The sequence below is a fragment of the Dromiciops gliroides genome, chromosome 2 (assembly GCF_019393635.1).
Source record: "Dromiciops gliroides isolate mDroGli1 chromosome 2, mDroGli1.pri, whole genome shotgun sequence".
In the NCBI taxonomy this organism is placed as follows: Eukaryota; Metazoa; Chordata; class Mammalia; order Microbiotheria; family Microbiotheriidae; genus Dromiciops; species Dromiciops gliroides.
Window position 1 is genome coordinate 170,878,630 of NC_057862.1, and position 17,585 is coordinate 170,896,214.

Genomic DNA, 17,585 nt, shown 5'->3' on the forward strand with positions numbered 1-17,585 from the left:
TGTGTGTGTATGTGTGTGTGTATGGGAGGGGTCTAGGGGGATGTTCATGGAGGTTCCAAAGAAATAGGAAGACTACAACCAATAAACATAGTTAGAAATATTATGGGGTCATGGACAAAAACTCCTAGCAGTGTTATTACAAAATGCTACTGTCCAGTGTATAAAAGGCAGGCTTGCTGATATGGTTACCCTTTTTGTCCCCTAGAGAGTAAGGCTGTGTCCTCCTGATTTATCAATTACAAACTAATTAAGTTCCAGAATGGTCAAATCTCCCATTTTCTGGCATTTTTCCAGTACTTAACAATTAATCTTTTGGCAATGACGTTAGATTTAAGGTCAAATTATTCCTATGATTTCCCCAGTGCCCAGAAGGTCCTTGCGATCAGTAAGTAGCCACAGAAAATCAGGTAAGCAAGATAGATGGCATCAAAGATCAGATGTCAGCTGCTCAGTACTCCCTAGTAAGGGGCTACTCCTAGATAGCATTACCTTAGGGATCATGACTCTTAAACCTTGATGATGACTATGTGACTATAGGCAAGTTTTACCGCTTCTATACCATCAGAGCTGAATTGAGTTATTATTGTACTCATGGCAAATAAATGACAAGAAAGGTGTTCTCAGTGGAGGGGTTGGGGCTTGGGGTGAGGGAAGGAGGCAGAGAATAGGCTTACCACAGTGTACCATTCAGGAGCAAGGTGCTAAGTAAACTCTGTTGTTTCTCTGCTACTTAAGGACTTCAAGAGCAGTCAGTACCCTCTACATTCAGGCACAATGGCAAGAAGGGTGACCTTGGAGTCAGGAAGACCTGGGTTCAAGTTCTGCTTCTGATATATAATAGCTGTGTGACTCTGGTCAAGACATTTAACCTATCAGGGCTCTAGGCAATCCATTAAGACTGTATGTTGCAAAGTAGTCCTTTTGGTAGGTTAGGTAAAGGGCATTTTCTCATCTTGGATATCCTATCCATATATCAGTTATCACAGGTATAGTCTCTAGTCTAAATTCAGCACCCTTAGAACAGATCCCCAGTTGCCCTACCTAGTTTTGGCTCTGTATAAAATAATACTTACTTCCCTCTACCTTCCTCTGTTGATGCTTATCAAAATCCATCCTTTTTGCTCTTGTTCATGCCCTCTCATCAGGGCAGCTAAATCTTGCAGTGGATAGAGTACTGGACCTGGAGTCAGGAAGACCTGAGTTCAAATGTGACCTTAGACACTTACTAGCTGCGTGACCCTAGACAAGCCATTTAACCCTGTTTGCCTCAGTTTCCTCATCTGTAAAATGAGCTGGAGAAGGAAATGGCAAACCACTCCAGTATCTCTGCCAAGAAAGCCCCAAATGGGATTAGAGTCAGATACAACAGAAACAAGTGAATGATAACAAAAACAATGCCCTCTCATTGGGTAGATGCCACAGGGTTTCATAACCTGTGGTAACCCAATATACTGGATTGTAGGAAGAATTAGAGTGCCTTCAATCCTGAAAAGTGTTTGAAGAAAGATGTTTTAGTACAGGCCATCAGCAGCATACTAATGCAAATTCCAGAACTGGTTTTTATTATACAATAAAAATTGGAAAATTTTCAGAACAGTGTGGTCCTGTGAGGTCCTCACTGGGATTATTTTAATTTTGGTCGATTGATTTCCATTTCTTCATTATTAAATAAGCAGAAATATCTTTGGGCACCTGGTATAACATAGCTAATTCCTCTAAAGCCACAGCTTCTGACTTTTATGCTTTTAAGACCACACATATAGATATGGCTACACTTGGACTGTGCACAGACATTTTCAGCAATGTCCTGGCTAATGGCACGCTGTCCATACAATGAAACTAGGAAGCATTCTTTGGCTGCCTTACTTTACTGGATTTTTTGGACAGGTCGCTTATGGGTTAACAAGGATGCTTCAGGGGTCTGAATAGAGTCAGCTTCTTCTGAATAATGGGGTTGGAAAGGGGGGCCTGCCCTGAGAGTTTCTTTGTTGGCCCAGCCCCAGTGCACCCTGTGATTCAGCCACTAAATATCTAACACTTTTCCCTCCAGTCTGCCAAGGGAGAAAAGATCCTCCTTTGTAATGGAGTCGGCAGGCTGACTGAAGAACTGGGCACTGTTCCAACTCTTTGACTGAGTGCTTTGTAGGGACAGCCACACAGGACAGAGCAGACTGCAAAATGCCAGGCCAAAGAGACAGAAATGACTCTAACTTACCTTACTAGCTTTCTTTTACACGAATCATCTATTTTCATAGGAACAGAGAATTTGGAGCTAGAAGGGACCTCAAAGAACATATTGTCCAACCCCCTCATTTTACAGAAGCAGACACGTAGTATAGTGGATAGTATGATGGAACTGGGGTCAGGAAAATCTGGGTTCAAATCCTGTCTCAGACATATGTGATTCTTGGCATATCACTTTGACCTCTCTTAACCTCAGTTTCCTTATCTGTTAAGTAGGGATAACAATAGCACCTTTTCCACAAGGTGGTTGAGAGGACCAAATGAGATACCATATGTAAAGCACTTTGCAAATCTTAAATCACTAAGGTATTACAATGATTATTATCAAAGAAACTGAAGCCTAGACTCAGTTTCCTATGGCTTTTTTCCCCTCTATGGCTGTAAAGTTGGGATTCAAGCCTATTTCCTCTGACTCTAAATCCACTGTAGCTGAAGTGGACTATTCATTGTTTGCTATTTACCTTCTTTTTGCCTCTTGTAATTGCAAAGGCCATCTCCTACGCCTGGAATTGACTCTGCCTATTGAACTCTACCCCCTACCTTTTTATCCCCTTTTAGAAGCCCATCTTATATAGAGACTACCTTCTTCATGAAACCTCTGATTTGGACCCTCCTATTCCACTTGAAAGTGATCTCTGTGTATTGTATCTTGTTTCTTCACATATCACCCAAAATAATCTTAGCGGTTAGTTCCTTGAAAAGATTTAATGAATGCAAAAGGGCCCTGGATCTGCGGTTGTAATTGAAGTGTAATACCAAAGCAGTCATGGGTAGAGTTGATTTCAATGCTATGAGTAATGTATTGGGCTGCAATGAATAGGATTTACCATGTGGTAACCCAATATGGTGGCTAATTATTGCTCCCTCTGCCTCACTGGCATGGTCTACTCTTGTTTCTAAAATCTCCTAGGCTTACTCTGTGAACACCTGTATGTGTTAAGTGCTTAAAAATATGGAACAATCATTACTTGGCAGGAATGACAGACAGGAAAGCCTGTTGGGTAGATCATATCCTTATTCAATGATATCTCTTTTCTTTATTAATCATAAACTTGGATTCTTTCCGTGGTCAATCAACCCTGAGCTGTAAATGTTAATATGAATAAAGTCTGGTTAAGATAAGTGCACTCGGCAATCCTGCAGTACTTGCCTTACAATCAAGTAATTATTTACTACATCACCATCTGTCTTTATTTTGCTAAGCTCTTTGATCAGATACAGCAGCATCAATGGGCTGCCGCCATGCTCATAAATCTTACCATGCTTATGCTCAATTCTTGACCAAAATAGATGGTGAATCACAGTTCAGCAATTTATTTACTGCTGGTCCAATTTGGGCTATTTGCATAGGTAGAACATTTTTTTGTCAAACACAGACGGAAAGTGGAGAATTTTTTTAAAAAAGATTATTTTTTTTAGGGAAATGGATTCATTTATTAAGAGAAAGTAGCCTCCATTAGTGGTGAATGAACCCTGGTAAGAGACTCGTTAGTATGCTATGAACATTGATCTGTTTCTTAGAGAGAGAGAGAGAGAGAGAGAGAGAGAGAGAGAGAGAAATGCTTCCATTATATTAGTTTGTGACATGGTATAGAAGTAATCTTCATTAACTGGTAAATTACCTATAAAGCAGATTTGTATTCAGAGACTCTACTTTATTAACTACAGTATATGGGCATTCTGAAATGGCTAATATTTTCTTTAAATTAGAATCTGTGATGACTCTACGTGGCCTGGATTGGTTAAGATATTATGATGATCATTAACATACTGTAATGTAATCCTGAAGATTTATCAGGCTCTTATTAAATCCTATATTAGAGCATAACCTAATGGAACCCAAGATTATTTTCCCCAATTCAAAACCTAATATGAGATTTGCATCATAAGTTACATAAACTTCAAAACGATGCATGGAAATGTGACTCAGAGTTAATTTCTATCATTACATTTCTGTTGTTCATGTTCGTCGTGTATATTTGTATTTCATTGTTCTTTGTTTACCCTAGATAGTTGGTACTTATAATTATTTCATTAGAAGCAGACTGTACTTTCTTTTTTTCAACTAAGAAGCAGAAATATTTCAAATATCAAAGTTGATTTAAATAGGATATATATCCCTTGGGAAATTAAGAGGGGATGTAGTTCAGTGCTGGGATTCTTTTAAAAAATGCTGATATTTTTTCACTGTATTGCTTTACAGAAACTAAACTGATGGTTTATTCGGTGGCAATCAGGGGCATAGGGGGAAGAAGGGGGTTCATGTTTTCTCAGTTCCCCTCTCTCTCTTTTAACTTGAAGTGTACAAAGCAAATGCTTACCAAGCATTTTGTGAATTGTAAAGTGCTATGAAATACAAACTATTTTCATGAATACTTTAACATTTTAACTTAACATTCAGTCCTTTCCTCATCTCTCTCATTGCATTTTGTCTTTACTTCTCATAGGCACTTACTACATTCTAGTTTGAATTATTAACATCCGTTTCTTGTGTACCTTATTTGATTGTGAGTTCTGAATTCAGCTGTGCTTTGCTCATCTTTGTATTTCTATGATAGTGCCTTGCATATAACAGCCACTTACTAAATGTTGGTTAAACAGAAATCAAAGTGGTAGTCTAATTTTTAAAATGGAAGTTCATTGGCAAATATAGGTACAAATATACTGAAGAAGTTAGGTCAGATACAAGAACAGGGGGACCTGTTTCCTATCTTGAATCCATTCTTGATTCACTTTTCCCTATCCCTTATATCCTATATCCAATCATCTGCTAAGTCGACAATTCTTCTATATCCCTCTTCTTTCCACTCATATGGTAGACCCTCATCCCCTTTCACTTGGACTATTACAGTTGCCTCTGCATTCACCTTCCTCCTTTTAGTCTGTCCCCTTTCTAATATACCCTCCTCATAACTGCCAAAATAATCTTCCTAAAACACAAGTGTGATCTCTTCCACTCAAATATCTCCAGTGACTCCCTGATGCTTTTCAGATAAAACATGAACTCCCCAGACTAACCTCCATAATCTGATTGCACTTGACCTTTCCTGATTTATTTCATATTATTTCTCTTTACACATTTTATATCAAAGACAAGCTTCCTTATTAGCTGTTCTTTGAACTCACCATTCAATAGCTCATCTCCTTTCTGTTGAAGGCTGTCTCCCATGCTGGGATTCACTTCCTCCTTTCTTACATCTCCAGGAATCCTTGGCTTCCCTTAAATTACCTTAAATTTACTTATTTTACATACTATATCTCCTAGTACAATATAAATTCTTTGAGATTAGAGGCTATTTTCTTTTTGACTTTTTGCCCTCTATTTGAGAAGTAGCATATATATTTTAAAGAAAACTGGCCTGGGAAGCAAGCAGGAGAACCTAGGTTCAAGTCACTGAAGAGTTCTTTTAACCTCTCAATGCCTGGAGCATCTCTCAAAGACTATAAATTGCAGAGAAAGTACTGATCTGCCTTGGTAGAAGGAACTTTCTTCTTGGGAGGTCTATATGCCATGGCAGTAGAAGACTAGGCTTGAAAAAAACAACCAAGGGGCAGCTAGGTGGCGCAATGGAAAAGCACCAGCCTTGGAGTCAGAAGTACCTGAGTTCAAATCTAGCCTCAGACACTTGACACTTACTAGCTGTGTGACCAAGGGCAAGTCACTCAACCCTTATTGCCCAGCAAAAAACAAAACCAAAAATACCAACTGTCAGTGCTATATACAATGTAGACCCTTAATAACTATTTGAATTAAATTGGTTGAATCAGGACCATGTACTCTGTACTGGCCTACATTTTTTTGGGGGGTGGGGTGGGGTGGGTAAGGCAATTGAGGTTAAGTGACTTGCCCAGGGTCACACAGCTAGTGTCAAGTGTCTGAGGCCGGATCTGAACTCATATCCTCCTGGCTCCCAGGAGCAGTACTCTCTACCCTGCACCACCTAGCTGCCCCCTGGACTATATTTTTTTTTTACTTTAATTACTGCACATTTAATCTTCAAAGCCAAAACTGGCGTCTTTTGTAGGCGTAGCAGATGACCATCAGTGTGGTTTTATTTTATTTTATCTTATTTTGTTTTGTTTCAGGTCATGATGAAAAAGCTCCAAACTTGAAGTCAGAGGACCTGGGTTCAGTTCCCAGCTCTATTCTTTACGTTGTTAAATGTACTTGGCAAACAGTAGACACTATATAAATGCTTATTACATTCCCTTTCTCCCACATACAAACAATGTCTAATGAACTATTTAGTCCAGGGTTGGACCTACTCACAGCTTTGCTTTGTAAAGCCCTTAATGCATTGATATAAATAATGGAGTTAGTGTACTTCAAGCCTATCTTCTCAATGCCTAGTTCTTGGTATTTTTCCTATGATCTTGGGCAAGGAAGTAGGGCAGAAGGGAATAAGTATTCATTAAGCACTTACTATGTGCTTATTGTGTTACAAATGTTTCCTTTGATCCTCATAATGATCCTGCAAGGTGGATGTTGTAATTATCTTTATTTTACACTTGAAGATATTGAAGCTGAGAGAGGTTAAGTCACTTACCCAAGGGTTACACAGTTAATAAGGGTCTGAGGCTGGATTTGAACTCAGGTTTTCCTGACTTGAACTTCAGTACTTTATTCATTATGCCACCTAATGGATTTAGGTAAGTCCCTTTACTTGTCTGGGTTTTAGTTTTCTCATCTGTAAAAGAATAGGTTTGGGGCTAGATAATCTCTGGCATCCATTATAACTCAATCTTATGTGTCTGTGAGGGGCAGCAGGAAACATCTCCCCCATTGATAGCTGAAATTATGCCATTAGTTATTCTTTTATTTGCATTAATTATTGTCTTCTCTAGGACACTCTTTAAAATGTTCCAGTAGGGAGTAACCCTGCAAGACCTTGATGTGAATGAATTAATGAATTTATCAAATATCTTTCCTTTGGTGACAGGAAAGACAAAAACAGGAAGAGTGAGGAGAGAGACACAGAGATAGAGACAGACAGAGACAGAGAGAGAGACAAAAACAGAAAGAGATACAAAAAAGAGAGACAGAGACAGTCAGAAATACACAGAGAAAAAAAAAGACAGAGTTATGGAGTAGGGGGACAGGGAAAAAGAGAGGGTAAGAGAAAGAGTGGGAGGGAGAGGGGGACGGAGGAGAAGAGGAAGAGAGAGAGACATCAAATACACTTTAGGTACTGAAGGGGAAAAAGGAAATATAAAGTAGAGGGTGAAAATACCACAGGCAGATGGTGGTGCAATGGATAGAGCACTAAGCGTGGAATCAGGAAGACCTGAGTTCAAATCCAGGTGCAGATACTTGTAAGCTGTGTGACTCTGGGCAAGTCACTTAATTTCTATTTGCTTTAGTATCCTCAGTTGTAAAATGGGGATAACAACAGCACCTACCTCCTGGGATTAAATGAGAGAATATTTGTAAAATGTGCTTGGCAAATAGTAGATGCTACATAAATGCTTATTCCATTCCATTCCTCCCAGATACAAACTGTCTAATTATTTAGTGCAGGGCTGGACCTACTCACAGCTTTGCTTTGTAATGCCAGGGGTGCATTGATACAAATAATGGAGTCAATGTATTTCAAACCTATCTTCTCAATGTCCAATACCTAATATTTTTTCCCCAAGAGTTCATTCAGAAAATTTACACATTCTTTTCTTTTCTTTTTGTGGGACAATGAGGGTTAAGTGACTTGCCCAGGGTCACACAGCTAGTAAGTGTCAAGTGTCTGAGGCCAAATTTGAACTCAAATCCTCCTGAATCCAGGGAGGGTGCTTTATCCACTGTGCCACCTAGCCACCCCCAGATTTACATATTCTTTCAATAATAGGTGGTACAGTGGGCAGAATGCTATACTTAGAATGAGGAAGACCTGTGTTCAGATGCTACCTCAGACGCTTATTAGCTGAGTCTCTTGATAAGTTACTTCCCTTAGCTTCAGTAGTTTCGTCTAGAAAATGAGAGCGTTGGATCTTATGGCCTTTGATGTCCTTTTCAGCTCTAAATCTATACTCCTACAATTCCTTCTGTCATAATGGGAACAATCTGTCCAGAATAAATTTGCCACAGGCAAATTGGACCTGGACCCCAAAGTGGCATGTATTTCTCCCCACCTCCCTAGCTGAATAGAAAAGACACACAGTCCTGGATCATATGATTGGGTTGCAGAGGTCAGAGTCTTTGTTTTGTGAACTAAAAGGTTATCTTGTACTTCGAGAATAAAAAAGAAAGTGTATTTTCAGTAGAAAGCGGCAGTCACAAATCAGAATTAGTGTTTCTGTCTACTCCTTTAGATTACTGTTTCACAATGTGATCAATCTTGGTCCATTTCCATATTAGCGGCAAACCAAATTGTGGACTCATAAAGCAAAATTGTTCTTTTTGTTCCTTGTGAGAGATGGATTAATCTCCATTTTATGAAATAGTCTTCAGAAATTAATTTGGTTGATTATTTAACTGATGATGTTTATTTTTAATAATTCAAGCTTTATGATTCAGTTATTGCTACCATTGTTATTATTTTAATTCTACTGCTAAAGTTCTCTTCTAGTATTTGGTTATGATATGAAGATCCTGACTTATCAAAAGCCATGTCAGTGGAGCTTAAGAACTGTCAGGTCCTATTAGCCTAGAAAGGCTTTGAGTATGGACGGATGATAGGTTGAATATCTCTTGTTAGATAAGTAGCCTCCTTAAGTTCAGAGAGGATATCACCACTGTGGCTGCAGGGCAATGGATTTTTTTCCCCCCTGCAATAACTTCTTGAAGACCATCAATTAAGGCATAGAAAGGTTTTCATTTATAATAGTGGAATTAGCATTGATGTTCAAATATGAATCCTAGCTGAATCTTCGTGACCCTATTTGGGGTTTTCTTAGCACAGATTCTGGAGTGGTTTGCCATTTCCTTCTCTAGTTCATTTTACAGATGAGGAAACTGAGGCAAACAAGCTCAAGTGACATGCCCAGGATCACGCAGTTATTAAGTGTCTGAAGTAAGGTTTGAACAAATGAAAAGGAGTCTTCCTCACTCTAGGCCCAGCACTCTCTCCATTGTACTTCCTAGAGGCCCCAGTGAAAGGAGTACACTCACTAAAATCATAGATACTTGAAAAACTGAAACTTTGTTATTCTTTATGTATGTATTTATTTTGGGGGTCTGTTCTAGTAATTTCACTGGAGTGGAGAACTCCCAGTAAAGAAATCCCTTCTTCCAATGCAGATCTGCAACTACAAAGCAATGTCAACCCTTTTAGAGTTATTTGAAAAGGTGAGAGGTTGGTCAGTGACTTGTCCAGAGCACAGAGTCGTTTATGTGAGACTTGAACCAAGGTCATTCTGATTCTGATTGGCTCTTTTTATTCATTATGCTGTGATGCCTCTAATAGGGGTCCCTAACCCTTTTTTTTTGGTCATGGACCCCTTTGTCAGTCTGCTGAAGCCTATGTACCCCTTCTCAAAACAATACATTCAAATGCATAAAATAAAATATATAGGATTACAAAGGAAACATCACATTGAAATACAGTTATCCACATATTTCTCATATGGATCCTCTGAAATCTATCTCTGGACCTTTTGGAAGCCTATGGATGCTAAGATAAGAACCTCTGCCGTCGGATTGTGGCAGTTAACGATCTAAGAAGCAAATATGAGTTAGTACCTACCTTGTACCTGGAGGACCTGAGAGATGTCAAACCCTTGGCTAATTCTGACAATAACTACACCAATTTCAAAGTCGAAGGCATCACTGAAAGTAAAAATAAAATCATCGTTTTATCCTAGAAGAGACATTTCAAACTGACATCAAAGAAAAAGTTTCATGGATGCTGATACCATCAAGTGATTAAAAATGATATGGTAAAAGCCCTAGAGAAGATGGGCAAGAAAGAATGATTCCTTTTCTAAATTTCTCCTCTTCCTGACTTAGATGTGTCAAGCATCAGAGACAAATGGATCAGTTAATAGCCAGTTTAGTCAGTCAGTAAAAATTGACAAGAAACTATATTGATTATAGGATTATCAGGGCACATTTCCCACCCTGGAAAAATGGAAACTTGGGCCTTCAAAAGATAGCAAAAAAAAAACAAACAAAAAAGGAAGCATTTCTATAAGTAAGATCAGAGAATGTTTGGGCAGGAAAGTACTTTGGGGATAATGCACGATGTGAAAAGAATGCACGGGGAATCATGAGATCTGAATTCGGATATCAGCTCCGCCATTTAGCTTCAAAGTTCTGCCCTGTCTCTGATCATCGTCTGCTGGTTGATGTCCTCTGTAGGGCCTCTAAATGCGACAAAATGATGTTTGTTGAGCCCAGCCTTGTCATACATGAGCTGACTGCTAGATGGCAGTGAGCACCAATAAACAGAACTCTTGTGGACAGCAAGGCTAGACATACCTACTGGATAAAGGTGTTGGACAGTTTCTCTAGGTTACTGGGATCCAGTTTCATGAGATTCTGCTCTGTTTTCTCTCTCGGGAATCCTTTGGGTGGGTGGGGGACACGTTTGCCTACTACCTGGGGAGGAGTAAAAACTCTGGGGAATCTCCACTCATTTGTGCACCTACTTGAATTTCCAGGAGGAAGCTGGTATTCAGGTAGTAAAAGTTAGGGTGGGAGTTTGACTCCAAGAATTCAACCCCTAGTTCTGCCGGCAAGTACATGGCTCAGAGAATCATCTCACACTGTCTGTTCCCCGTGGGCAGCAGGAAAAAAAAAGCAAAGGATCTTAGCATATTATGGAAAGCCAGGTACTCTGGTAATAAAAAACAGCAGCAGGGACTAACAATAGCAGAAGGGGAACACCCAGATTTGAAGTTTGGGGAGTGGGGTTCAATCAAGGAAGTGACTTTTATGATGCACTCAATGGATTCTTTAACCTTATTCTGTTGAATAAAGATTTGTTAGGTGAGATTGAGAGGCTGGATGGCGTAATGGTTAGAGGCCCAGACTTGGCTCAAAAAGAGCTGGGTTGGGGGCAGCTAGGTGGAGCAGTGGATAAAGCACCGGTCCTGGATTCAGGAAGACCTGAGTTCAAATCTGGCCCCAAACACTTGACACTTACTAGCTGTGTGACCCTGGGCAAGTCACTTAACCTTCATTGCCCCGCAAAAAAAAAAAAAAAAAAAAAAGAGCTGACTTGGTCTAGGACTTGGGTTTGGCCCCTGCAGCTTATGGTGGTGGTAGTGGTGGTTTATGCCCTTTTGAGTTATGTGGCTTCCTGTGAGTTCTGCCCATGAGATTGGAGTGAGTCCTATTTATCTATTTATGCCTTGTAGAGAAATGGGTCTCTGGATAGCCCTGCTGATTTGGTCTGTTTTGGGGCTGTGGTATTGACTTAGGTGAGAAATCGTAGGAAGTTACCGTCACTTAGTATCTTGTGATAATAAGATTCGACTCTGTGGAGCTCTTACCTGACTAGTATACACAAAGATACTTCCTTCATCAATACTGAAGGTAAAGTAAGAGGAAGAAATGATAGCTACATTAAGCATATTCCACCAATACTGTAATAATCATATGGGAAAGAAATCCCATGCCTAAATCAGTTCATATCTCACCAATACTTGCATCTTTCAAAGGAAACAGAATTTGGGACTTTTCATATTACAGAGAAACAAAGGAATATTAAATGAGCCATTCAAGATCCAGAGGAAGTGATGGGCTGAACTAGGACTGATATTTGAACTTCGGATAGGCAATATTCTTCCTTTGTGGACCAGGCTATGTCTCTAATAATTCTGCAGATAGGTTTTATTGGATAAAACCCCAACTTTTTCTTTTTTGAAGCCAAAGGGTAAAGATGGCATGTATGGGATAGCCCTCATCTCCTTTAGGACCTATGATGTTATATTTTTTATTTATAGAGAGTCCAGAGTAACTTCAGATTGTGTTTTCCTTGGGGTAAAAGCAATTCAATATGGCACATGCATGTCTTAAGCACTATCCTGGTTAGAATTTTATTTTTTTTTAAAAAGGAATATATCTTAAAGTCATCACTTACTGTATAATTCCCACATAGTTCTCAATCTCTGCAGGGGGAGCTTTCCTCCAGTTTCTTTTAAATCCAATCACCATAGTGTTTGGTTTCATTCTGCCCAAGCCCGAGGCCTAAACAGTACATAAAAACATGGACACTCCTTACCATACATATAAAACGCTGCAGCAAATGAAAAATAATGGTCCAAAGATCATGGAAGTAATGTTCTAGAGATTTCGAAGATTAGATTACATTTTACTGTGTGTCCTTCATGCCCGTACCCAAGCATAAAATAGAAAGATTAGTTCTAAATCATCTCAGCCATAAATGGTTTTTAGATGACAGAAATGTAGCTTTTCTAAATTAGCATTCATTTGCATTTCTTCTGACATACACTCATTAAAATGGTTCAATAATTTAAAATCAAGAGAGGGTTGGTTTAGTGGCTGGCATGCTTATTGTAACAGAGTGGTACCAAGCTCATTTCCAACTGTAACATCTGTAATGTCGTTAGTAATGAAGTTCATCTTTAGATTTCTGACATGCAAGGGCCACTAAAGGATGAATCTGTGGCAGCAGTTGAAATGGAACAGGGACATGTTTCCAGAACCAAATCTATTCTACCGAGCACATTTATATAGGCCAATTCCAAATCTTCTAAATGGCGTCCATACATACACCTAATTCCCTTTTGGTTACATGATCTGAATACCATTTTCATCAGTTAATACTTTGAAGGTGACATAAACCATAGAAATATGTAAAATTATATGTCATTTAGCTTAACTTAATCTCTTTATTTTAGGTGTAGATATGCTCAAAGTATAACTTTATTCATCTTTACACTGATCTGGGCCCTCTTCTCCCTCTCTACTATTTCACTTGGAGATCTCATTAGCTCCCATGTTTTTAGTTATCATCTCTATGCATTGACTCTCTTGTCTCCTTGTCTATTCCTAATCTCTTCCCCAACTTCCTGTCTCACAACTACATCTGCCTGTTAGGCACCTCAAATTGGATATCCCCTTGACATTTTCAACTCAGCATGTCCCAAACTGAACTCATTACCATCTATTGATAATGTAATAGAATAATAATAACATAATACTTATTTATGAAATTGGCAACTATGAAGCGGGGGGAGTGTTAGCCTTCATCAGAGACTGGAGAAAATGAGGAGATAATAGAGAATTAAGAGGAGTCTGGAAGTGCAGAATGGGAGAGAAGAGGATGGCTTCTATTTTATCAGTAAAGTAAGTGATGACATCTTCTGGGAGGAGGAAATATTTAGAGAGAAGAGAATGTTTGGAATAGCCACAATGGACAGTGTGATAGAATGCTATAAGAGTGGGGCGAGGGGAGTATTGCTATATACTCAATATACCAGTAAGGGTATATTGAGATTAGATAACATAAATTTGTGGGAAACACATCTGGCAGAGTTGTGTGACTTTATCTAGGGGTGTTCAGCAGCATATGAGTAGGAATAATACAGAAGACAGATGATGGCCATGACCCAGGATTCAAGTTTCGTAAGGTGTGTTTGATGACAGGAGAAGAGGATAAAGTATTCAAGGAAAGTTGGAGACATATGGTTGAATTGGTCAACCATACGGTCAAGACTGTGAAAGATGGGAAGTACAATTATAATAAGGATAATGAACCTTGGAAAACAAGGAGAGGCAGATAACTGGAGGTTATAGTGAGTATAGAGACTGTTTGGGAGGGGTGAGACAAAAGTAGACATTGGAGAATAGATGGTTGTAGAGTTCAGGGAGATGGACTTCAGAGTTCTGGATCATTTAGGTAGTAGAGTTATGGGGGTTGATAATCAGATAGATGGTATGATTATTTCTGTGTATGACTGAGGTGAAACGAAGATTGAGGGCATGGAAATTTTGGAAGTTAATGCAACTGATACAATTTTGGCTACTTAATTTTTTTTCCTTTATCAAAAGAGAGGATTCAATCTGGAGTGAGGCTGGGACATAGCAGTGATTTAAAGATAAACTATGCAAATAAAATGTAAAAAAAAAGTGGGTAAAAAGGCAAAATTACTAATATTTATTCCTAAGGTTATACCCCATGCTTGGATTTCTGAATTTCCATATTCAGAAGAGTCATAAACTAGGATCATAACTAGATGACAGAAATGTTTGTATAAGCAGGACAGGAAATGAAAAGGAGAGAATACAGACTAAAATAGACAGAACTAAATATTCAGAAAAGCATCACTATCTTCTTATCATCTGAAGAGCATGCACAAAGTCATTCACTAAATAGGAATACTTTTCGACTTAATAGACCTGTGTGTGGATAGAATCCATCACAAAATATCTCTGGCTCATATCCTCAGTCATGGAAAACTTGGGAATGTCAGTATCTGTTTTGCTTTTTCCAAAAGGCCTTCAATTTTCTAGTGTGTATTTAGGTAAACAAAAATTGACAAGAGAGAAGGTTTTCTTTAACGCCCCAAAACTTGCCAAGGAGTCTCTATAGTCCATTTACTGTCAAGTCAATTCTCTGGAGGTTGTCAAGAGGCCCTTCCCTCTGATGTTTCATAAAAGCCATCCTAGATGGATCAAAGATGAACTGACCATTTTTTGGAGCTATATCCTCTTGCCTTAGGCTGAGAATGCATCCCACATATGCATTCTCTTCACTTTCTCTTCCAAATATGCATTTCACATTATTCTCTAACCCTCAAGTCCACTTATCCTTGTCCTATTTCTATGATTATTTATGTATTGTTTTCTTATTCAATTGTCTGTTCCTCAATTTGTCTTCATGTTATTGCTCTTAGATTATACGTTTGCGGAGGACACTTCCTGTGTATAGTGCCTAACATAACGTCTAATGCAAAAAGTTAATAGGGATAATGGGAACAAATAGATCAATCTATGTTCTCTCTTGTGAGTTCATCTCAATTTACAAAGCATTTATCAATCATCTATGTGATCTCCAAGCACTGGGAATGCCAAGATGAAAAAGAAAACAGTTTCTACTCTCAGGAATCTAACATTCTCCCCATCTTCCCAAAGTTTCGCACTGCCCATCCTAACCTGCAGGTTGTTGAATCAGGTAATAAATTTCTGAGTGTTGGGATTTATTTATTTAGGGATGTTTTTGAATTCCCGTGAATTCATCTGTGGGGAACTTGAAGTGTGGATACTGCCTCTATGGATGCAGATTAGAAACACATCTGTAACACAGTCTTTGAGAGCTGTTTAGAGATGCAGTATTAAACTCAAATAGAAACTGAGGCCTCTAAACCACATAGAAGGATCCCTGCAGACTGCATATTTACTTAGAAAACCACATAGTAATATAATTTATGTTTTGTGATGTATTAATTTTGGTAAATATTTCCCAATTAGATTTTAAACTGGTTTGGACTACAGTCAGGTTTGATGCTCCTGGCCATATTATCCATAGTTGTGGTTAATATGTGTCTGAAGCAGGATTTAAATCCAGACCTTTCCTGCCCAGAAGGTTGGCCCTCTAGCCACTGTAGAAGGCTAGGGGTCAGGATTCCTTGTTGAAAAATCACAGTTTTAGAATAAAATGTATTTATGCTATGTGTAAGCAATAATTTATAACATAGAGGACAGTGTGCTACAATGAATGGGAATTTCTGACTTTCTATTTTGAACACCCTTTATGAATAGCTTTAGGCTGGATGTTGGTTTTCCCAGCACAGTTCATAGAGGAGCTGCTAAAAAAAAGTAACCCATTGCTTCCTTGCAATGATGCATTTTTGCCATGGTTAGGAAAATTAAAAAGAGATGACACGATCACTAGAAAGTAATAGATTTTCCTGTTCTTTAGAAAGTCTTCTTCAAGTGAGTGACTTGGTGCATTCTCTTAAGATGCAATAAAAAGGTAGTGTCTTTAAGAATACTTTATTCCTCAACTCCAAGACTGTCATTTAAGTCTGCATTCTCCCTTACACTTCCTGTCCTGCCTGCACTAACATCTCTGGCATCTGGATGTAGTCCTGACTCCTTACTCCCTTGAATATAAAAATTCAGAAAGTCTAGAATAGGGATGTGCCAGGAATATTTACAACTATGTTCTTCCTTCCTTTAAAAAAAATGGTTTATTGGATGCCTTTTGTCTTTATATCACCATTATTTTCTAGTTCCCCTCTAGGTTGAACGCTCCCATATGACATGAAAGATATTGAAGCAACAATAATTGATGCAGTGACTATATCTGACGATGTATATAACATTCTGTCTTAGTGGTCCTCCCCTTCTTTGCTACAGAATGAGAGAGGACAGTGTGTTTCATTAACTGTCATCTAGGACCTTCATTGATTTGGCTTCCCTTTAGTGTTCTTTTTATTTACGTTGTTTTATTTACATTGTTATAGTAATTATGAATATTTTTCTTCTGGTATTTTTTGTTTTCTGGCATATGTTCATACAATTCTTCCCATGTCTTTTTGAATTCCTCATTTTTAGCATTTTACACTGTACAACATATGATTATATTCACATATCAATATTTTTAGCCATCCTCCAATCAATAGGCTCCCACTTCATTTCTGATTCATTGCCTCCCACAAAGATTGCTATGCTAGCAATAGTTTGTCATATGTTGGTTCTTTGTTCCTGTCTTTGACTTCCTTGGGTGTATGCCCAGTAGTGGAAGTGTTGGATCAAAGGGCAGGGACAGTTTAATGTCTTTCTCCTTGGAAGACGCTATGTTTTATAATATAATGATTGTTCTTGACATGTTGTGTTGGTCATATATTTGAAAAAGGGAAGTTTTTTTCCATGTGGACATTAAATATTCTAGGATTCTCACTATGCTAGAATCTAGTTTTTATATATTTGCTGTACATGACTGAATCATGTTGAACTGAGTTAAAGGTTTTGTGATAACCAAGTAAAGGTAATGTATGTAAATGAGGGAGGGGCTTATTCATTAATCACTGACCTAATAATGAGCAGCTCTTTTTATACCCCAGGGACTTTTTGGCACGCTCCTTTTCTCATCAGTCAGTATATAATTTTCTTATAAATGTTTAGAGATTTGAGTGATACAAGCTGTGTACCCTGTGTAGAAAGCATCTTTCCATATAATTGGTCTGTATTTGGATATCTCACTGGTGTTCTCATGTTTTGGTAATAAATATGTGACATCTTTTGTGAAGAATGATGGGAATAGACTTGCATCAGAAGGGAAGCTTAGTAAACTGCTTTACTGGTTATTCCTGCACCTCTGTGAAGCATCTGAGTCAATAGTTATGCATCTTATTCAGATCTTCTGCTTTCAAGTTTTAGAGGGAAATAGAATTTTAATCACCTTGATGTAACCATTCTTCCCTTGAATATAAAAACT

At 38.4% G+C, this 17,585-nt stretch overlaps 1 protein-coding gene across 2 annotated transcripts in view; it reads right to left on the reverse strand.

Moving 5' to 3' along the window:
- The window catches only part of SLC12A1 (solute carrier family 12 member 1), a 135,220-nt gene that overhangs the window by 34,796 nt on the left and 82,839 nt on the right, over positions 1 to 17,585 (reverse strand). For both annotated transcript variants that reach the window (XM_043984361.1, XM_043984362.1), the window contains 2 exons: positions 12,261 to 12,367; positions 9,921 to 10,003 (listed from right to left, as the gene is read on the reverse strand). In XM_043984361.1, coding sequence (XP_043840296.1) covers positions 9,921 to 10,003; positions 12,261 to 12,367 — 190 coding nt within the window. The remainder of the gene's footprint in view (positions 1 to 9,920; positions 10,004 to 12,260; positions 12,368 to 17,585) is intronic.